Below are 24,412 nucleotides of genomic sequence, written 5' to 3'. Positions count from 1 at the left end.
TGGAAGAGTTTGAGGTATTATATTAATTCGTCTTTGCAGGTTTGGTGGAACTCATTAGTGAAACCATCTGGTCCTGAGTTTTGCTTTTTTAGGAGACTTAACATTTCAATTTACTTGCTTGCAATTGATATGTTCAGATTTTCTCTTTCTTCTTCATTCATTCTGAGGTTGCATACATCCAAGAACTTATCCATTTATCCCAGATTTTCAAATTCATTGAAAAAAAACAAAATTTAAAAGACAATTTACGTAATTTTATTGAAATAGGGAAATTGTCAAAGATTTGAAAAATGTTATTCTTGATAATATTTTTAATAACTGTAACTTAATTAAAAAGTGCACTAATTTTGCTGACTATGGTCAAAAATATTCCTGCAACGAAGTGTGGATTCAGTTAATATAAAACTAAATATTCAATTTTATCCCTCTGTTGAGTTGATGGTAAAATATGCTATCATAAAATCAGAAAATCATGTGAAATTCCAGATGAAAAAACATGAAATAATTTCATTTTGGACAAGATTTTTTTAAAATTCAAGATGCTAATAAGTGTGAATCTTACAAACACAATACTGAACAGAAGTGTTAAGTTGAAATAATATATGTTTGATACCACATATTGAGTTATAGACATGAGGCTCAATGCCATATATTGGTTAAAAATAACATATTTTTCAGGATTAAAGGAATACATGCAAATGTGACACATTAAGCACAGAATAATGGTGATCCCTGAGGAAAGAAATATATATGGCCATCCAGTGTTTAGGTAGTTATTTATTTATAAGTAGATATACAGATTATATCACATTCTTATTTACACATTTTTGCAAGTATGAATATTCAAAAATAAATGGAAAAAATTAAAACACATAATGATCTGGATTGTGGGTTGTAGTAAAAACAAAAGTAGAAACACCAAATTTTTAGGCAAATGCCCAAAATTACATGTGTAAGAATTAGTAATAAAGTAAAAAATAATTACGTATTACAAAAGTTGATAAAAAAATGCATAGTCCCTTAAAATCAATAGATTTTGCAAAATTATAATACTTCATACCAAATTATTTATAAAATATTCCTTATTTTGAAATGAACATGGTATAAATTTGCTATATTTAGTATTCTAAACTTTAAGGAGAATTAAGAGAAAATTAGAGAAATCAGGGAACACTGACCATTAATTGATTGATTTGGTATTTGGGTTCTCTCTCTAGTCACAGAAATGGAAGCCTGAGGCCCCTTGGAATGCTCTCCAGAGCACACAACCCTCAACTTTCTGTCACACATGGGCTAGCGTGTCAGATTGTTAATCATAAACATGTGGTAGTGAAAAATCTGGTAATGAAAACATTACGAGATAAAACTTACAAAGTAGTTGGTTTTACTGATGCCAACAAAGGTCTTGTTTGAAATCGATCCCAGAGTCCACCAACCATCTAAAATTATCATCAAAATGAATGGCAGATATTTAATAAACAACTTGTATACATGCATCAATTACTGTAATTTCTAGTATATAAACTACTGTGTTCTTAAGTCATGCCTGCATCATAGGCACATCCTTCACTTACAATGAAAAGCATTCCCCAAACATCCTTAACCATTCTGGTTTGTCCCAAATCCACTCCTGATTGCCACACAGCTCTCAGACCTTTGATTCAGTTTGTTTTCTCACAGCTGAAATCTGTCCATAATCCACCTCCTTTGTATTAAAGTCTTTGTGCAGGTCTGATTTTGCTTTTCATTCCAGGGATTGTGAAAACTTTAATCCAACTCAGCTTACCCTCTGCATTCCCAGATTTGTCTCCCTTATCCAGTTCAGTCCAGATCCTGAGCTTTGAACCACATATTGCTGGGCTGGACTTTGGATACCAGTATAATTTAACACCAAAAAAAATAAGTAATAAAATGACTATGTTTCACAAGATAAAAATATTTTTGAAATATTTTGAAATATCCTGAACATAGTTATAAGAATCAAGACAGATATTTTTTTTCTTTTTTTTAATATTTTATTTATTTTTTAATAAATTTTATTTTTATATTCCCCATACAATTGGACCCCCTTATTTTGACCCCAATCCCTCCCTCCCTGCTCTCCACCCCCCATAGAGTATCTCTGATTCATAGTTGTTTGTTGATTTTGATTTTCACTTTCTTATAGTTATTCATTTTCCTGGTCCCTTATTTAAGTTTTCTAGATTCCTGCTATGAGTGAGACCATCCGGTATTTTTCTTTTTCTTTCTGGCTTATTTCGCTGAGCATGATCCCTTCCAGCGCCATCCATGTTGCTGCAAATTGCATGTGTTTATCTTTTTTGAATGCTGAGTAATATTCCATGGTGTATATGTACCACATCTTCTTGATCCAGTCATCTATTTTTGGGCATTTGGGTTGTTTCCAAAGCTTAGCTATTGTAAACAGTGCTGCTATAAACATAGGGGTGCAGGTGCTCTTTGGAGTTGATGTTTCTGTGTCCTTTGGGTAAATACCTACGAGTGGAATTGCTGGATCATATGGAAGCTCTATGTTTAGTAGCTCCAGAAATCTCCACACAGCTCTCCGTAGTGGTTGGACCAGTTTGCACTCCCACCAACAGTGCAGGAGAGTTCCTTTTTCTCCACATCCTCGCCAACATTTGTGGTTGCTAGTTTTTTTAATATGTGCCATTCTCACTGTGTAAGATGGTATCTCATGGTAGTTTTGATTTGCATTTCCCTGATGACAAGTGATGTTGAACATTTTTTCATATGCCTGTTGGCCATTTGCATTTCCTCTTCAGAGAAGTTTCTTTTTAGCTCTTCTGCCCATTTTTTGACAGGATTATTTTCTTTGTTGTTGTTGAGTCTCATCAGCTCTTTGCAGATTTTTGTGATCAGTCCTTTATCATTCGTGTTGTGTGCAAAAATTTTCTCCCAGTTGGTGGGGTTTCTCTTTGTTTTTGTTATTGTCTCTTTTGCTGTGCAGAAGCTCTTTAATTTGATGTAGTCCCAGCTGTTGATCTTTGCCTTCACTATCACTGCTTTGGGTGATGTAAGACAGACATTTTCACTTTAATTGATTTTTAATTTCAATTTGAAAATCTCATACAGAGACTTCACATTAAAGTTTTTTTTTCTTTCATTTTGCCTTTTTTTCCCTCTGTAAAAACTGAAAAAGTTCTTTAAGATAATGTGGACTTTTAAATCAGTGGTTTATCAACCTATTTGGGGTCCATATTTAGAATTATATTTCAATATAATTGGTTTCCTTTTCAGTCCTATAGATTTTGTATGAAGTGAAAAATAACTTCATTAGGAGAGGTAGTCTTAGGGCTTGTTAGATGTCTAAGTGATGAAATATTACACAAAAGGATTAGGGAATCAATAGAAATAAGTTTGCAAGCACAGAATGAGGGCATGAGGAGGGCAGAAATGAGGTCTAAGTGAGATTTGAAGGATTCAAGATTTTTCCTAGAAAAAAATAGAGTGAGAGAAGCAGTTGAACATTATTTTCAAAAGACAGCACCTGCGGAAGAGCATGCAACTTTGAGAATTTGAGAGAAGCTCAATGTAGATAAAAATATGACAGAATACTATGTGGAGGATGGTGTTGAATGGAGGAGTGGAAGAATAAAAGGAAAAAGGGGGAGAGAGAAGCTGAGAATTTTGTAATGGGTGAATAACAGAAAATTGAGTAAGTGTCATATCAAAGAGTGATGGGTTTAAAAGTGATGATCACTTTAAAGAGTGATAACTTTAAAAAGTGATGGGTTTTAATCAGTGGAATAATAGGAAGAAATTCATACTTTAGGAAAAGTACTCTGGCTGTCATGTGCACATAATAATTCATGTGATAAATTCTTGGTACTCAGAAATGAAAAGAATGGGCAACTCTAGATGGTGTGTTATGCTTTATTTTATTAAATAATGAGAAATGATTCATGAATTTTCCCATTTTGGCTAAAAAATACAGAGATTAGAAGGGAGACCAGAAAACTTGTAGCAGACTCAAGATTCTAAGCTCATTTCCTCCACATACAAATTACAACTAAGCAAAATAGCAACCTCTGAAAGATAAATCAATGACCATCCCATATATTAACAGCAATGGCATGGGTAGGGAAAACTGTAATTATACTGTTTTTAGAGCAATACTGAGGCAGTACAGCCCACAAAGAGAGGAACAGTTACTATATGGAACCCCTTTGCTATTGTAAACCCAAAAGCACATAACTTCTTGTGGATTTTTAAAAAACAGGCACTGTACTGGAGGAAACACAGAGTTGGCATGCATGGCACAGGTTGCACCACTAAAGAACTATAGCAGTAAGGGTGCAAAGTGGTGTTTGCTAGCTTGACTCTGTGACCCCAAACTAGAACAGTTGGAGCCTGAACAGGTGGGCAGAGTCAAATTGTATCACCTGTTGTTTCCTTTTATATGAGGCAACCTGTAACTGTGATATGAAAAAACACTTGCCTGACCTCTACAACCATGACAAAACAGAGACAACTGAATGTTCTCAATAACCACAGCTTGAAGAACCTGGATATTAACGAGAGAAGCAAGCACCCCAGCTTAAGGCTTCATACTGGAAAAACAATAGCTTCTGGTTTGGTCTCAACTGTAATTCCCACCCAGTGCTATGTCTATTGCTCAACCACAATCAAGAGGTTGAGGCTGGCATGAGCCTTTTAATGATGTTTGGCCAGTGAGTTGGCTCAGAGGAGGATAACCAAGATGAAAATGCATACGTTGTGCAAAAATGAAAAATGATGTAAAAAATATATAAAATAAAATTTAAAAAAAATTAAAAAAGATTGCTTTCAATTATCTTGTGCCTTGATGGTAAGTGTGGTGTGGTAAGATACATCTGAAGGAGTGTGATCTTATACCTCTGAGTCACATACATGTAAACAAACTGATGTTATCTCAATAAAGTAAATAACTAAATAAAAAAAAAACAATTTGGGTATCTGCAACACTGTAGGAAGTTTGAAATCTTTTTTTTTTTTTAAGATTTATTTATTTATAAAAGAACTGGCTTACAGTCAGAGGCGCAGTAGGGTGAGAGAATTCTCCAGAGACAGAGCGGGGAAAAGAACAGACAGAGAGATGGAAGACACTGCTGAGGGGAGCAGTGGGCAAGGCAGGAGAGGTCTGCCGCACCATCTGGGTTTCTTCCTGGCCAGCCAAGAATTGAACCTGTACTGGCTGCAGACAGCTACACAGTGTGGCGTTCAAACTGCTGTGCCACCAGGGAGGTCCAAGAAGTTTGAAATCTTGATGCTCACTGGAGGTCAGTTCCTTAATACCCTGGTTCCTTCCTAATTATTAACCCTGATTGGGGCCAGTGACCACACCATTTATTTTCACCTTTTTTTTTTTTTAAATAAAAGTTGATTGGTTTTTATTTATTTATTTATACAAGCACTGGGTACAGTCAGAAGGCGGGAGGGTGAGAGAATTCACCAGAGCCAGAGGGGAGAGCATAGCAGCCAGACTGACAAAGTACACTGCTGAGGGGAGCAGCGGACGGCAAGAGAGGTCTGCGCACCATGTGGGACCCTTGCCTGGTGGCCGGGGATCAAACTGGTGCTGCAGAGGCCGCGGACAGCTTTGCAACCCAGCGCTCAACTGCTGTGCCACCGGGGAGGCCCTTATTTTTACCTTTTTTAAAAGATGTATTTATTTACGCATACAAGAACTGGAGTAGAGGCCAGAGGTGCGGTGGCTGAGAGGATTCACCAGAGACAGAGTGGGGGACAGAACAGGAGGAATGACTGAATTACACTGCTGAGGGGAGAAGTGGGTGAGTCAGGAGAGGTCTGCTGCACCATGTGGGTAGCTCCCTGGCCAGCAGTGGCTGCGAATAGCTTCATACGTTGCCTCTTAACCCCTTGTGCCACCAAGGAGGCAGCCACACCATTTAAATAAGGATAAAAGCATCCATCTATGAAATAACAGACACCTAAAGATTCTGGATAAAATAAACCTAGAGAGTATAAAGTCAATTCATTTAAGTAACAAAAGGTAACTCCTTATTATAAACCATTAAAATTAAAAGTGAAGTGTTACAAGAATATATCACAAATGCTACTACTCTCCCTACCCCAAGAGAAGACTTATTCCATCAGAACTGTAGGATATGTATAATGAGAAGTTTAAGGTAGGTAAAATAATCATGATGGTGAATTAAAAAAATAAGTAAACATCAAACATAAGACACAGTAAAAGATAAATATGCTACTGTTATAAATAGAACTAATGGAACTAAAAAATACTGAATTTAAAAATACAATAGGGAACGTCAACAGTATTAAATATAATTACTACAGAGAATTGGGGAACTTAAATTCACAGTAGTGGAGAACACATAAATAGAACAAAAAAAAGAAAAAAAATTAAAAATAGGGAAAAGAGTGTAAGACTTTTTGTCATAACATGAAGAAAAATATTATATGTATCATTGGGTTCCAGAAGGAAAGAGACAATGAAAGGCATAGTAAATTTATTTAAATAAATAATTATGAAGAACCATCTCAGTATGGGAAATTAATTAGGCATTCTGATTCAAGAGATATAAACTGTTCCAAACAATATCAGACTGATTATGTTGAGTGAAATAAGTCAAAAAGTGAAAGACAGATTTTGGATGGTTTCACCCATCTGGAGAATGTAAATGAACCAAAACCAATTACATACAAACAAAAGAAGAAATAAAAATACAAACTTGGCCAAAAAAAAAAAAATGAAGACGATAATGGTTACCAGTAAGGATAGAGGAAAGGATGAAAGGAATGGACAGGGAGACAGTTGGGGTAGGAATATGGATGGCTGGTTGGAGGGATATAAAAAAGCAAAGAGAGATTTTACTTAAAAAAGTAGGGAATCCGCTGGTGGACTAGATGTTAAGTCTCAGAGCTATCACCAATATGTCCTGAGTTCAATTCCCAGTCAGGGAACTAACCCACATATGGTGCAGCAGACCTCTCCTGTCTTACCTGCTGTTTCCCTTAGCAGGGTATTTCAGTCAGTCTGCCTGTTCTGCTCCCTACTCTGTCTCTGGTGAATCCTCTCACCCCTAGCATCTCTGGCCCCCAGTTCTTCTATGCAAAAACAAAAGAAATAGTACCAGAATGATATATTCCAAGGTATATTATAATTAAACTTTTGAAAGCCAATGATAAGGAAATGATATTGAAAGTAGAATAACTTGTGGTAACACCTATTAAACTGTCCAACTGTCCACAAATTTTTCATTGGAAAACTTATAGGCAAGAAAAGAACAAGGGAAGTTTCAAGTTCTCAAAGGGAAATATTTCTGGCTTAAAAATAACTTACCCTGAAAGACTATCATTTAAGATACAAGGAAGGACAAAAAGCTTCACTGAAAAACTAAAATTAAAGGAATGTATCAACACCAAACCAATCATGAAAGAAATATTAAATGGACTATTATAAAGCAACAACTGAACAAATACAGATGTAGCAGACAACTAAATTATAGAACATGCAGGAGGAAGAGAGTTAATACATGGCCCATCAGAATGAATATGAAATAATAACGTCCAACAGACAATGCAAATAGTCCACCATATACAGGAGCAGAACCTTCAAACAAAGATAAATAAAAGCAACACAGCAACACATAAGGCAATGGAAATGGAAACTAAACAAAACATAAAAGGAGAATGTCAAAAAATAAAAAAAGACAAACTGAAAAATATTCAAAAGCAAGAAGTACTTATGTCTCAATAATCACCTTAAATGTAAATGACTTGAATTCACTAATTAAAAGGTATAGAGTAGTTGAATAGATTTCAAATTTACACTTAAAAATGTGGAAACTATTCTGCAAGCACATGACAATTAAAAAAATGTCAAGAACATCTATACTTATGTCAGTAAAAATTGATTTCCAGTTCAAAGGGGTAATAATACATACATATTACATGATTAAGGGTCTAATACAATAAGATGAAACACTTATAAATATGTGTGCACCAAATGATAGAGCACCAAGATATATAGGGCAGTTATTGATAGAAATAAAGAAAGATATTGACAACAATATATCTAGGGGATTTTAATACTCCACTTACAAATATAGGAAAGTCAACAAAACAAAGTATATATTAGGAAACAGTAGCCTTAAATGAGAAGCTAGACCAATGAAACTTAACAGAAATCAACAGAACAGTCCACACAGAAACTACTGCACACATTTTTTTCAAGTGTGCATTGAGCAAAATCAAGAATCAGCCATATGTTGGGAGAGAAGTCTATTGTCAATAAAACTACAAATATTGAAATCATACCTAGTTAGTATTCTGACCATAATGCCTTAAACATAAAGAACACCTATTAAAAAAAAAAAAAAGACTACCAATGAATATAGGGAGACTAAACAACATGCTGCCTGATAACTATTGCATTAAAGAAGAAATTAAGGCATAAATAAGAAAATATTGAAACTAGTGCAAATGAGTATGCAAGCTATCAGAATTTATGGTATGCAACAAAAGTGGTTGTAAGAGAGAAGATAGGGGTCTCCCTGGTGGCCTAGGGGTTAAGTCTCAGCACTATCACTGTGATGGCCTGAGTCTGAACCCCCAACAGGATGCTGAACCATATGGCACAGCAAACCTCTCCTGTTCTGCCTACTATTCCCCTGAGCAGTGTGTTTCAGTCAATCTGCCTGTTCTGTTCCCCATTCTGTCTTTGGTGAATCTTCTCACCTCCTGCACCTCTGGCCTGCACCCCAGTTCTATGCAAAAATAAATAAATAAAAATGATAGAAGATAATTACAATAGAAACCTATGTGAGGAAGCAAGAAAAATACCAAATAAACAGTTTAAGTCTACTTAAAAGGCCTCAAATAGCTAAACCAATTTTGAGAAAACAGGAGAAAAAATGGTAGCATCATGTTACTTAACTTTAAACTACTCTATAAAATAATGAAAACAACATAGTATTAGAATAAAAAGACACCCAGATCAATGTAAAAAAATTGACAGCACAGAAATAAATATACATGCATATCAATATACATATCAATACTTAATTCATGATAAGGGAACCATGACCATACAGCAAGGAAAGGAGAATGTCTAGTAAATGGTGCTTGGAAAACTGGACAGTCATGTAAAAGAATGAAGTTGGATCACCTTGTAACTTCATGTACAAAAATAAAATTAAAATGGATTAAAGACTTAGGTAAAAGTCCTGTAACAATGAATATATAGAAGAACACTTCGGAGATTCATCATGACATCAATGATAAAGGTGTCTTTGGAGATTTGTCCTTCATTGTAAGGGAAATAAAAGCAAAAGTAAGCAGTTGGGGTTACTCAAGTTAAAAAATATTTTACACTGGGCCTCCCCGGTGGCGCAGCAGTTGAGCGCTGGGTTGCTAAGCTGCCCACAGCCTCTGCAGCACCGGTTCGATCCATGGCTGCTCCCCGGCCACCAGAGGAGGGTCCCGCATGGCATAAAGACCTCTCCAGCCGCCTGCTGCTCCCCTCAGCAGTGTACTTTGGTCCCTCTGCCTGCTCTGCTCCCTGCTCTGGCTCTGGTGAATTCTCTCACCCTCCCGCGCTTCTGACTGTACCCAGTGCATGTATAAATAAATAAATAAATAAATCTTTAAAAAAAATATTTTACACTGTGGTAGAAAATAAAAGTAGATTAAAAATTAATGAGAGACAATTCTCACACATTGCACAACTGATAAAGGTTGATATTCAAATTATAGAAAAGAACATTACAATTTAACAATAAAAATAACAATAAGTGAGCAGCAGATATGGATAACTCCCGAAGTAGGAAATCCAGATGTCTAATTGATATAGAGGAAATGTTTGTTATTTATTTTAATAAGGAAGATGCAGATTGAAATCACAATGAAATATCATCTCTGATCTTTTAGAATGGTACATAGTTAAAAAAAAAAAAAATGCCCAAAAAGTGCTGGAGAGAATGCAGAGAGAAAGGAGCCCTTTGGTAGCGGTGTAAATTGGTGCAGATATTTTTGGGAAATAATCTGGATTTCCCTTACACCTAAAAATGGAATATCATATGACCCAGTAATCCCACTCTTTGGCATCTATTCAAAGAAAATGAAGCCATCAATTCAAAAATGATATATTCTACATTGTTTATTGCAGCATTATTTATAATAGTTCGGATGGAAACAACCTAAGTGCCCACTGATAAAAGATTGGAGTAAGAAGATGTGGTAAATCCACACAATCAAATATAGGCAAACATAATGAAAGAAAAATTTTGCCATTTACAGAAAAATGGAAGAAATTTGAGGAAATTATGTGTAGTAAAGGAAGTCTGAACATCAAAGACAAATATTGGCTGTTTACAAAGCAGATGATTTCACAGAGCAAAATATTTATAAAAACTAGCAGACTTCAGTAAGCAAAGTGAGGCTTCTGAAGTTCAGAAGGAGGGAGCACAGAGAAAGGATTAAAGGTATACAAAGGATAGAGGTGAAGAAAAAGTAAAATGATTTTAGAAAAAATGTGCTTTTCTGAAAAAGAAGCAGTGTTAAGTTCTAGATTCTATTTAAAAGATTGTTCACAGTACAGATTCTCTGTTGAACACATAATCCTGGGCCTCCTCGGTGGTACAGCGGTTGAGCGCTGGGTTGCAAAGCTGCCCACAGTCTCTGCAGCTCAGGTTCGATCCCCAGCCACCGGGTGAGGGTCCCACATGGCGGGCAGACCTCTCCTGCCGCCAACTGCTCCCCTCAGCATCAGCAGTGTACTTCATCAGTCTGCCTGCTCTGCTTCCTGCTCTGGCTCTGGTGAATTCTCTCACCCTCCCGAGCTTTTGACTGTACCCAGTGCTTGTATAAATAAATAAATAAATCTTAAAAACAAAAACAAAAACAAAAACAAAAAAGCCACATAATCCTTTCACAATATTTTCTTCATAATTTCTCCTAGTTTTGCAATTTTTAAAATAAAGCAATCATTGCAAATGATTTTTGAGATTGAGATAATCTTTAAATAGAGGATAAAACATTTTAAATAAAACAATTTTTTTCAACATTGATAATATTAAAGCATTTTCAGTGATTGAAGACTTTTTGATTATGGACCTTTAATTTCATAAAAGTATGTATCGAGTCTTTCCATAACTTTTAGCAGTAAAATAAATAGTACTGTGGCTAAAGTTTTCTAGTTCAGTTCAGTAGTAAAAGTGGTGTTGCTTGGGAATATTTACTGACCTGTGTTATTGCTGGTTTGCTTTCATATCTTTTTTGTGTAAAACATTGTGAGATAAGGTCAGCAGCTTTTTCCAATGTTGTTTCTTCTGGATTGAGTTTTGGTGGTAGCATCTTGTCCCATGGAACAACCTCATAAGCTCTATGAATTTATTAAACAATGACATATTACAAAAAATATATGTTTATTTGGTATGGTAACTAACAATAGCATAGGTATGGTATGCAGACTTCGAAAATATTCCCTAAGATTTCTGCCCTCTGTGTATATACATATATAATCACCTCCTCTCTTTCAGTATGACTATATCAAGAGTATGTTAGTATAACGGTCCTGAGATACTTTGTATGCAACGTGACATGGCAAAAGGATCATACACATGTAATTATGGTCCCTAATAAGGTGAATTTGGGTAATCAGAAGGTGGATTATCTAAAGTGGCTCTGACCTAAACTGGTGAGCTACAGAGACAAGAAACCACACTCTTAAGCTGCCGTCCTTGTTTCTTTAAGTACTACAACTGTAATAAAGTGAATTCTGCCAACAATCTAAATAGATAAAGGTAAGGACTTAGCCTCAGCTTACACTTTGATTCCAGTCTTAAAGCCCTGAGCATTGAATCCAGCTGGGCTTTACCTGGACTTCTGGCTTACAGAAATGAAATAATAGATAGGTATGGTTTAAAACTACCAACTACATACTCGGTTACAGATCAGCAGAAAACTGATACATATATTTAAACATTTCTTACAGTTTACCAAAAAAATTAATTTGACTTTCACGGGAAAGCAGGAAGACCACTAATTTACAATTACCTAAGTTATATTTTAGAAAGTTGAATTATTTTGCTTAAAATCACTTAGCTATTTATGTTGAAGACAGGACTCAAATCTAGATTATCTGTCTCTGAAGAGCCAACAATATCACCACTGTTTCATACCATTGCATCCAAATTATAAAAAAATCAAGCACTCCAGCCATCTTAGTAAATGTAATAACATTTACAAACATAAGGATTTGGTTCTAAAACTATCATCTTGTACTTGGAATTTTGAAAATTGCTGTTATTTTGACAGACATACATGAGACAAGCAGTGAAACAAACTCTAATTTGATCATTAATAAAAACAAACAGCCCTAATTCCAGTGTCTCTGAATTGAAAAGATTTATGAATAGACTGCCCAGGATGCTATGATTTTGTTTCTGCATTGTTTTAACTTAGTACAAAAGCCTCCTTCCTTCCTTCCTTCCATATTAATTTTTTATTGAGTTAACATTAGTTTATAACACTGCATATGATTTAGAGGTACAGGTTCATACCAATTCAGATATATGTTACCACATCACAGACATAGTTCTCCACCATAGTACACTGGGTCCCTCCTCTTTTTATTCTGCACATTACCCTTTCACACCAGTGATCGCAATTCTATAGTCATATTTTTAGGATTTGTATTGGTTCCCTTTTGGTGGTTCTTTATTTTTTTTTTAAGATTTTATTTTATTTATTTATACAAGCACTGGGTACAGTCAGAAGTGTGAGAGGGTGAGATAATTCACCAGAGACAGAGGGGGGAACAGAACAGGCAGACTGATGCAATACACTGCTGAGGGGAGCAGCGGGCATGGCAAGAGAGGTCTGTTGCTCCATGTGGGACCCTGGCTGGCGGCAGGGGATCGAACCGGTGCTGCAGAGGCTGCAGGCAGCTTTGCAGCCCAGCTCTCCACCTCTGTGCCACTCGGAGAGGCCCTTGGTGGTTCTTTAGTTTTGTTTCTCTGTATTCTACATATGACATCTACCATATGATCCAGAAATTCTATTCATAGGTATTTACCCAAAGAATGAAAAAACACTAATTTGAAGGATATATACATGCCTATGGAAACAACCAAAGTGCCTGATGACAGATGAGTGTATTAAGAAAATTTGGCATATAGACACAATGGCATACTACTCAGCTATAAAACAACAATATCTTGCCATTAGCAACAATATGGATGGGGCTAAAGAGAATTATGCTAATTGAAATCAGTCAGTAGGAGAAAAAATAAATACTGGTATTTTCCCTCTACACTCTGGCCATTTGTTTCCATTTGTTTCCTCTTTTATTTTTTCATAGACTCATCACCTTCTAAGGTATGATTTATTTCCCTAATATATTCTGTTATGTTGCTTATTGTCCATCTCCCTCTGGAATGAGAGCCCCTTCAGAGGGTTGATCTTTCTTCACTTGATTCATAGATGTATCTCAAAGCCTAGGATATGGACACATACAAGTTACTCAATGTATTTTTTAATAGAGTGAATGAGCTTTCCTAATTCATGCTTCTCCTACAATTGTCTTTTATGATCAAAGGATTTTTTTTTATTTTGTTGTTGTATTAAATACATATTTTCTTTATGACTCTTCCTTGACTGGTTTATGTTAGCAATCAATGTAAGTAAGTAAATATTCATAGCCGATCTCTGAATTACTCATAGGATCCTGGATATTGTAAACATAAAGGGAATGAGTCATTAAAGACAAAAGGAATTTACTTTTAAATCAAAATTATATTGGGGAAAAATGCTTACTTTTGTGTAGAGGACTTGTAAAATGAATCTTTTGCATTATATCTCTTGCTTGACTGTTTATCTGGTTCCTCATCATCCTAGAAAGCATGAACAATACATTAAAAGACCAGATATTAGTAGGAATTGCTAATATTTTCTGTTGAAAATGCTTTACCCCCTCCTTCATCTTCTTTCAGAGCACCTGGATTTATCAGGTTTAATGCTCCCCACTTCCTCCACTTTCTTGGAAATTTACATCTGTGTATAATCTCTAGTGATTAAATTAAAATTTATAAAATATATGCTAATATTAATGAAAAGTCAGATTTTTATAAAATAGTTCTTAAATTTTATTTTATTATTTTTTTAAAGATTTATTTATGCATGCAATAGCTGGAGTACAGGCCAGAGATGCAGAGGGTGAGAGTGGATTTACCAGAGACAGAGTGGGGAACAGAACAGGAAGACCAACTGAAATACACTGCTGAGGGGAGCAGTAGGTAAGATAGGAGAGGTCTGCCTCGCCATGTGGGTTTCTCTCTGGCCGGCCGGGGATCAAACTCGTGCTGCAGAGGCTGCGGACTGCTTCACAGTGCAGTGCTCAATCCTTTGCACCACCAGGGAGGCCCAATAGTTCTTAAATTTTAAATCTTGGCAAATAAATAGTTGTGTTCTCTATCTTGTCTTCGAATATACAAGAACTTTATCTCTAGAATACTTCCCTTGCCTATCTTCCATCTTATATTAAAATTATTTAATTATTGTTGTATTCAATTATTGCTCTCTTTAATGGTTACTATTTATTTGGACTTTCCATGACACTTTATCAACCTGCCTATTATGGCCTCCTGTAGTTACAGGTCCTGACCCAAAAGAGTGGATCCTTTGCTTTCTAGAGAAGAATTCACTAGAGACTGCTAGGTGTAGTTGAGCCAAAAAAGACTTTTATAGAGAGGCTCATGCATGAGGGAGCCAGGGCAGGAAAAGAGAACTTAACCTGACTCTTCTAAGGGAGTTAGGTGGTGTTATTTAAAGGGTAAGTCCATAAGTCAGGGCAGAGGAGAGCAGAGTTGTAGGTTGTTCTGGATTGGGCTATCACCAGGCATGTGCAGACAAGATACATTTCAACTAACATTTGGCCTTTTGGCCTCTCCGTCCAACAAATTGTGAGCTAATTAGTCAGGACCTAAATACCTTTGTCTATCACAGTGACTTATAGTCATTGTGTTGGGCCAAATTGTTTGGACAAGGCTCACCAGCTCATGATTTGTCTTCCTGTTCAAATAGGCCTTGAAGCAACTCATCCTACCAGCTCCCAATTTCTTTTACCTAATTGTCTCATTGCATCCTACTTGCTTTTCCTCCTATGGGCTATTGGTCCAATCTTTTTGCTAATGTTCAATTATGGTCAGTTTTTTCCAGTATGTGATATTCTTCTAGTTCTTCTTTTGTCTGTCTTCACTTTTGAATAATGATTCAATTGGGTTAATAATTCTGAATAAATGACTACAATAATGCAGTATATTATCCTTTTACTAAATTACTGTTTTTGATTTTCTAATACTTTGTAAAGATTTTTGTGTGTCTATACATGAGGCAAATTAATCTGGAATTTTTTTTTTAAATTTTATGTATTTTTTACATCATTCTTAATTTTTGTACAATTTATACTTTCTCCTCTCAGTTGTAGTCCCTGTGAAATTTCCTCCACCAATTCACCCATGCGCCATCACCATAGTCCCTTGTGCTCTTCCCACCTCTGTTTTGATACTACTCCCTCCTCCTCACCTGAAGAATGTCTCTGATTTATAGTAGCCTGTTGATTTTGATTTTATTATAATTACATTTTTTTCCTGATCCTTTATTTGGTTCCTCCATATTCCTCCTATAAGTGAAACCATCTGATATTTTTCTTTTTCTTTCTGATTTATTTCACTGAACATAATCCCTTCCAACTCCATCCACGTTGCTGTGAATGGCATGAGTTTGTCTTTTTTTGATTGCTGAGTAATATTCCATCGTGTATATATACCATATCTTTTTGATCCAGTTATCTATTTTGGGGCATTTGGGTCTTTTCTATAGCTTATCTATTGTAAATAGTGCTGCAATAAACATAGGGGTGCAGGTGTCCTTTTGTTTTTGTTTTTTTTTAAAGATTTATTTATACAAGAACCGGAGTACAGGCCAGATGTGCAGGAGGGTGAGAGGATTCACCAGAGACAGAGCAGGGAACAGAACAGGCAGACTGATGAAATACACTGCTGAGGGGAGCAGCAGGCGAGACAGGAGAGTTCTGCTGCGCCATGTGGGATTCTTGCCAGCTGTCTGGAATCAAACCGGCATTGCAGAGGCTGTGGACAGCTTCACAGCACTGTGCTCAACTGCTTGCACTACCAGGGAGGCCATGCAGGTGTCCTTTTGAATTAATGTTTTTGTGACCTTCAGGTAGATTCCTAGGAGAGGAATTGCTGGATGATATGGATGCTCTATTTTTAGTAGTTTGGGGAACATCTGCACAGCTTTCTATAGTGGTAGATCAGTTTACATTCCCGCCAGCAGTGTAAGAGAGTTCCTTTTTCTCCATATCCTCACCAACATTTGTTGTTGCTCGTTTTTGTTTTTTTTTTTTTAATATGTGCCATTCTCACTGGTATCAGATAGTACCTCATTGTGGTTTTGATCTGCATTTTCCTGATTAAAGGGGATGTTGAACATTGTTTTCATATGCCTGTTGGCCGTTTGCATTTCCTCTTTGGAGAAGTGTCTCTTTAGCTATTCTGCCCATTTTTTGACTGGATTATTTACTTTTTGTTTAGTCTCATCTGCTCTTCATAGCTCTTTGTGATCAGCCCCTCATGATTATTATTGTGTGCAAAAATTTTCTCCCAGTTAGTGGGGTGTCTATTTGGTTAATGTCTCTTTTGCTGTACAGAAGCTGTTTTTCTTTTCCTTTACTTTCTTTGCTTTAGGTGATGTGGCTTTAAAGGTATTACTGAGATGTATATTTCAGGTAGTGTTTTGCCTATAAGATGAAAATTAACTAAAAAAGGTAAAAAAATGACATAGATGGTCACTACATTATGATTAAGGGGACAATACATCAAGAAGACATAATATTCATCAACATATACTCACGAAATGAAGGAGCACCAAAATATATCAGACAATTATTATCATCTCTAAAAACAGACATTAGAAAAAATACACATATAGTAGGAGACTTCAGTACACCCAACTCAACCAATGGAAACATCAATGAGACAAATAATAAATAAGGACACTAGATTTCTTAACAAGGACCTAGAACTCATGTGCTTAATAGACATCTATAGACCAACTGCACCCAAAAAAATCTGAGTACACATTTTTCTCAAGTGCAGACACATCATTCTCCAGGATTAATCACATACTGGCACACAATATGTGTCACATACTGCAACACAGATATACCAAGATCAAAATCATACCAACTATATTCTCTCACCATAAAAGCATCAAACTAGAAATAAACCATGAAAAGAATGCAAACCACACTACTGTAAGATCACTGGATCAATAAGGAGGTTAGAGAAGAAATTAAAAAATACCTTGAGATGAATGACAATGAGGACACAACTCTCCAGAATATAATAGTTTAGAATAGGACACAACAAAAGCAGTTATAGGATAAAAGTATATAGCAATACAGGCTCATAGCAAGAAACAAGAAAGAATGCAAAGAAACAACCTAATCTTCCACCTTAAATCACTGAAAAAAAGAACAACATAAAAAACCAACAGCTAGTAGAATAAGGAAATAATAAAAATAAAAACAGAAATAAATGAAATAAAGAAAACAATCCAAAAAATCAATGAAACCAAAAGTTGGTTCTTTGGAAAAAACAAACAAAATAAACAAACCTCCAGTCAGGCTTACAAAGAAAAAACAGGAGAAAGCACAAATAAATAGGATTATAAACAAAGGAGGAGAAATTACATAGATGCAGCAGAAATCAAAAGAATAATCAGAGATTACTATGAACAGGTATATGCAAGCAAGTTCAACAATCTAGAGGAGATGGACAATTTTCTACAACTTTACAATCATCAAAAGCTATATAAAGAAGAAATAGAACACCTAAACACACCAATTACAAGCAGTGAAATTGAAACAGTAATCAAAACCCTCCCCCCAAAAAACAGCCCATGACCAGATGGCTTTACAAATGAATTCTACCAAACGTTCTGAAGCAAACTAGTGCCTACCCCTCACAAACTCTTTCAAAATATTGAGAAGGAAGGGATACTACCATTTTTTTTCTTATTTGGGGTTATTAGGTTAATTTAGATTCAACATTACTTGGAAAATGTTTCTGCCTATTTTTTTCTGAAATAATTTATATAATATTGATGTGATTTCTTCTTAAAATGTTGATAAAATTTAGCAGTGAAACTATCTGATTATGGAGTTTTCAGTGTGGGAAGATTTTATGTATTCTATTTTACTTATTTTTTTAAAATATTTTTATTATTGTGCTGCACTTTGAAGCTGTCCACAGCCTCTGCAGCGCCGGTTCGTTCCTGGCCAGCTGGCGAGGGTCCCACATGGTGCGGCGGAACTCTCCTGTCTCGCCCGCTGCTCCCCTCAGCAGTGTATTTCATCAGTCTGCCTGTTCTGTTCCCCGCTCTGTCTCTGGTGAATCCTCTCACCCTCCCGCACATCTGGCCTGTATCCCGGTTCTTGTATAAATAAATAAATAAATATTAAAAAAAAATATTATTTTATATATACAAGAATTGGGGTACAGACCAGAGGCATGGGAGGGTGAGAGGATTCACCAAAGACACAGTGGGGAACAGAACAGGTAAACTGACTGAACTACACTGCTGAGGGGAGCAGCGGGCAAGACAGGAGAGGTCTGCTACACCATGTGGGTATCTCCCTGGCCAGCCGGGACTTGAACCTGCGCTGCTGAGGTGGCGGACAGCTTCACAATTCTGTGCTCAACCCACTGTGCCACCAGGGAGGCCCTCTGTATTCTATTTTATCTATATCAATTCTGGTATATTATATTTCTAAGGGAATTTCTTCACTCAAAGATGCTAAATAAATAAATATATAATAGTTTAGAATACTCCTTTATTTTTTCCTTGGGAATACTTTAACAATTTTTTTTAATTTCCTATTTTCGTATATGTATATTCTTTTTCTTGATAATACTGATAACTGAAAATAGTTAAGTGTTCATTAGATCATTAAAGTGAATATTTGAACCCAGGAAGCAGTTTGAAAATTTCACTCTGTAAGAGATGTTCTAATAAACATGGGCATGAGTGAGTTTAGTTTATATATAGGAACAGTGAATCATTGACATTAAGACTGCACATTCTTAATAGGAGGAACTTCTAGTTCTATGTTATCCAGACCTAAAGATATGCTGATGCTAGAGGAAGGCAATGGAGGATTTAATTTCTTCCTTCCTAAAGAATGCACTGCAGGGCCTCCCCTGGTGGCACAGCATTTGAGCACTGGGCTGCAAAGCTGCCCGCAGCCTCTGCAGCGCCAGCTCGATCCCCAGCCTCTGGCGAGGGTCCCACATGGTGCACAGACCTCTCCTGCTGCGGCCGCTGCTCCCCTCAGCAGTGTATTTCGGCAGTCTGCCTGTTCTGTTCCCTGCTCTGGCTCTGGTGAATTCTCTCACCCTCCTGCACTTCTGACTGTACCCAGTGCTTGTATAAAAATAAATAAATCTTAAAAAAAAAAAAAAGAATGCACTGCAGAGATGCAAAGCCTGGCATACACATCGTTAAATATTTTTATCTGGTTCCATGTTAGACAATGGCTAACAAGTGGCTTTACCTTCAAGAAGCAGATTCTGCCATATGCAACATGATGGGGCCTGTTCACACTGTAATTCAATGAAGATGACTTTGTTCTCTTACCTGTGAGAGGGAGAAGGGAGAGTTCCCAGAAAAGTTTGTGATTAGTCCACAATGCTATGGGTTCAGTCCTCTGAAGGGTCACATAGATTTTCTCAAGAGACCCAGACTACTTTCCTTGACACCTTGGTATGGGAGCTAGATGTCAATTAAAACTTTGAGCCTATCAAATGCATTACCTTGAAGAATGTAGACTTTTTTAAATGAAAGATTTGAGGGCCCAGTTGGGTAGAAGATTCTGTTCTTGCCCAAGTCCTCTGTCCCTCCCTAATAAGAGACCAATATGTCCTAAACTTCTGCCTTTTTCTTTTTTCCTTTAAAGGCATGGATTTCTCCTATTTTTATTATTTTTTTAAATTTTTAAAAAATTTTTACATTGTTGTTGATTTTTTTTAAACAATATTTGCTTCCCCCCACCCCCTCAGGGATAGTTCCCATAGAATTTCCTTCCCCAATGCACCTGTGCACCATCACCTCAATCCCCTGTGCTCTTCCCTCTGATCCCTTTTCCTCCTCCTCCCCTGCAGTATGTCTGTTTTATAATTGTCTGTTTTTTGCTTTGTTGTGTTTTGTACTGTTATTATTATTTTTTTACAATAATGTCTTATTTGGTTCCCCTATATTCCTGCTATAAGTGAAACCATGTGAAGTTTTCCTTTTTCCTTCTGGCTTATTTCACTGAGTATAATTCCTTCTAGCTCCATCCATGTTGCTGCAAATGGCATGAGTTTATCTTTTTTTTTTTTTTAAGATGTATTTATTTTTATACAAGAACTGGATACAGACCAGATGTGCAGGAGGGTGAGAGAATTCACTGGAGACAGAGCAGGGTACAGAACAGGCAGACTGATGAAATACACTGCTGAGGGGAGCAGTGGGAGAGATAGGAGAGGTCTGCTGCACCATGTGGGATTCTCACCAGCCGGCTGGGATAGAACCCAGCTGCAGAGACTGTAGACAGCTTCACAGTGTGGTGCTCAACCGCCTGTATCACTGGGGAGGCCCTGAGATTATCTTTTTGATAGTTGAATAATACTCATTGTGTATATATACTACATCTTCTTGATCCAGTCATCTATTTTTGGGCATTTGGGTTGTTTCCAGGTTTTAACTATTATAAATAGTGCTGAAATAAACACAGGGTACAGGTATTGTTTTGAATCAGTGTTTTTGTGTCCTTTGGGAGTAATATATTCAACAAACTTCAAGACAGCAAACACCAACCAAGAATGCTTTACCCTGAAAGCTCTCCTCCCTCTATGAAGAAAAAATATGGACCTTCTCAGACAAACAGAAACTCCAGAAATTCATTACAACTAAACCCCCACTCCAAAAAATTCTACAAAGCCAAAACCAACAGAGGAATGATCAAGAGGAACAGAATAAAGTGAGGAATAAAATCACAAAAAAGACAAACAAAATGGATAATATGATGCCAACATATCAGTATTAACTCTAAATGTAAATGGATTCAACTCATCAATAAAAAGACACAGAGTAGCAGGCTGGATTAAAAAACAAAATCCAAACTTCTGCATTTTTCTTAATGGAAGTAGCAATCATTACTTTCCCTTTTATCACTAGAAGAATATAGTTTTGGGAGCCTCATCCAGTAACAGGTTTATTAATAAACATGTTCTAAGTATCTCATCTTTACTATCAGTGTAAAGATGAGATCATCCCCTTCTTTACTGGCATGTGAGGTCTTCGCCTCCTTGTCCTTCACACTGCTGATCTTAAAACATGGGGTAAATATTCCTTATCTGCTACATTATACTTTAGACTTTACAACCATGTGAATTATTTGTATATTATTACATTGGTTGTTTTTCCTTTGCTAAACTTTCTAATGTTATTTTGATTGCTATTCCAGCCCACGTACAATCCAGAAGTTTATAGGATAATTTATTTTGTTACCTGACAATACTAATGAAAGGCCTATTATTTTTGTTGATCTTTTAAAAAAAGATAACTTTTGATTTTCTATCTATTTCTTTTTCATTTATTTCTACTCTTATCTTTTTAATCTGATTCCTTCTTAGTTTTTATTTAATAATTTTGGGGGCTTCTTTTTTTAAACATTATTTATTTATACATACAAGAATTGGGGTACAGGCCAGAGTTGTGGGAGGTGAAAGGATTCATCAGAGTGGGGAACAGAACAGGCAGACTGACTGAAATACACTGTTGAGGGGAGCAGAGGGCAAGACTGGAGAGGTCTGCTGCACCATGTGGGTAGCTCCCTGGCCAGCCAGGGGCTCGAACTCGTGATGCAGAGGCTACCTTCATAGTTCGCGTCTTAACCCCTTGAGCCACCAGGGAGGCCGGAGGGTCTTCTTAAAATTGAAACTAACATCATTAGTTTTAGGTCTTTCTTGGTTTCTAATGTAAGCATAAAAGCTTTTTACTTTCTCAGCTGAGTTTCAACTACACTATAGAAAATTTGATATACTGACATGTATTTTCATTTACTTTTTTTAAAAGATTTATTTATTTATACAAGAACTGGGGTACAGGCCAGAGGCAAAAGAGGGTGAGAGAATTCACCAGAGACAGAGCAGGGAAACAGAACAGGCAGAAGGACCAAAATACACTGCTGAGGGGAGCAAGGGGAAGGCAAGATAGGTCTGTGGTACCATGTGGGAATCTCCCTGGCCAGCTGGGAATTGAACCCACACTGCCGAGGCTGCGGACAGCTTCACGAGGGTGTGGACAGCTTCATAGCGCTGTGCTCAACCCGCTGCGCCACCAGGGAGGCCCTATTTTCATTTACTTTATTTTTTTAAAGATGTTTATTTGTTTGTTTGTTTGTTTGTTTATTTATTTATTTATTTATACAAGCACTGGGTACAGTCAGAAGCACGGGAGGGTGAGACAATTCACCAGAGCCAGAGCGGGCAACGGAACAGGCAGACCGACGAAGTACAGTGCCGAGGGGAGCAGTGGGCGCAGCAGGAGAGGTCTGCACACCATGTGGGACCCTTGCTGGCAGCCTGGAATCAAACTGGCGCTGCAGAGGCTGCGGGCAGCTTCGCAACCCAGTGTTCAACTGCTGCACTACCGGGGAGGCCCTATTTTCATTTATTTTAAAACATTTTCTAATTTCTCTTAGATTTTATCATGTCATAGATTATTTAGAAGTGTAGTTTTTAATTTTAAAATATTTTATGTTTTCCTAGATAAACTAAGGTTATTTATTTTTAGTTTAACTCTGGGGTGATTTGGAAGTATTTGTGAAAATATTATGCAAACTTATTTCAATAATTTCACATATATTAATATTTGATTTTTCAGAAATGATAGAAAATTCTCTGAAAAACATTTTTTATGCTGCAGCATATGATCTATTGTGGTAAATATATCATGTATATATGAAAATAATATATATTTACCATTACTGGGTATACTGTTCTGTAAGTATTGATTATCTGAAAGTGACTGATATGTTGTTTGTCAATGTATTTGCTAATTATTTTGTCTAGTTCTATCAATTGCTGAAAGAAGGGTGTTCAAATTTCCTATTGTGATGATAGAATTATTTCTATCTTATTTTTAGTCTGTCAAATATTGCTTTATGTGTTTTGAACCTCTGTTACTAGACGTATGTACATTTATAAACTTAGATCTTCCTGATAAAATGAACTTCCTAGTATTAAAAAAAAGTCTCTGTATTTTTATATTCTTTGTCTTGAACTCTATTTAATCTGTGGCAACTGTAGTTTATGTTTTGTTTACATTTTATGTTTTCAGTGCCTTTTGTAGATAGAACCTGATATCACTTCATTAGGTATATATTTAACTTTTTTTTTTAGATGTTTCTTTTTTTTTTAAGATTTTTTATTTTATTTATTTATGGGTACAGTCAGAAGCGCGAGAGAGTGAGAGAATTCTCCAGGGGCAGAGCGGAGAGCAGAGCAGAGCAGGCAGACTGATGAAGTACACTGCTAAGGGGAGCAGCGGGCGGCAGGAGAGGTCTGTGTGTCATGTGGGACCCTCGCCCGGTTGCCAGGGATTAAACCAGTGCTGCAGAGGCTGTGGGCAGCTTTGCACGCAGCCCAGCGCTCAACCTCTGCGCCACCAGGGAGGCCCTGTTTAACTTTTAAACAAAGTAATGATACCATTTCACATTTTTACTGGCTGTATGAGAGTGCCATTGTTCTATGTCAATACTTGGAGTTTTCATTCTTTTAAATTTTAGCTGTGTGGGGCTATGCTATCATTTAAATTGTAGTTCACTAATGACTCAGCTGTTAAGTATTTTTTCAAGTGTTCAATAGTCATTCTTTTATTTTTGTGAAGTGTCTATTCAGATCATTTGGTCATTTTTTATTTTGGTTGCTTACCTCAATACTAGTGATTTTAAGAAAATATTACACACTCTAGACAGAAGTCCTTTAACAGACATATTGTTGTGAATAATTTTCCCATTCGGTGACTTGATTTATATATTTCAAAAGGCTTTATAATATTAATGTTATATTGAGACACATTATTTCAGGGGTTTTTGTTTTGTTTTGTTTTGTTATGTCACTTTCTGTGTTTCATTTTGGATAGTTTCCACTGCTATGTCTTCATTTTCACTGATCTCAGTATCTGATCTGCCACTGAAACTACCCTTTTGTCTTTCATTTTAGATATTGTATTTTACATTCCTAGAAGTCCTTTTGAGTTTTCTTTATATCATTAATTTTCCTCCTCATCATGGAAT

At 36.4% G+C, this 24,412-nt stretch overlaps 1 protein-coding gene across 3 annotated transcripts in view; it reads right to left on the bottom strand.

The window, feature by feature from the left end:
• Positions 1-24,412, bottom strand: part of SPATA48 (spermatogenesis associated 48) — a 69,840-nt gene that overhangs the window by 27,640 nt on the left and 17,788 nt on the right. For 2 of the 3 annotated variants that reach the window (XM_037493336.2, XM_037493328.2), the window contains exons 3-5: positions 13,804-13,880; positions 11,230-11,368; positions 1,372-1,439 (exon numbers count right to left, since the gene is read on the bottom strand). In XM_037493336.2, coding sequence (XP_037349233.1) covers positions 1,372-1,439; positions 11,230-11,368; positions 13,804-13,880 — 284 coding nt within the window. Of the gene's footprint in view, positions 1-1,371; positions 1,440-11,229; positions 11,369-13,803; positions 13,881-19,624; positions 19,708-24,412 lie in introns of all 3 variants that reach the window. The other variant, XM_054695815.1, reaches the window with a different exon arrangement.

This window comes from Talpa occidentalis, unplaced genomic scaffold, assembly GCF_014898055.3.
Source record: "Talpa occidentalis isolate TD23 unplaced genomic scaffold, MPIMG_talOcc4v2.1 talOcc4.10, whole genome shotgun sequence".
Taxonomy (NCBI): Eukaryota; Metazoa; Chordata; class Mammalia; order Eulipotyphla; family Talpidae; genus Talpa; species Talpa occidentalis.
This window is presented reverse-complemented; position numbering and strand designations above follow the sequence as displayed.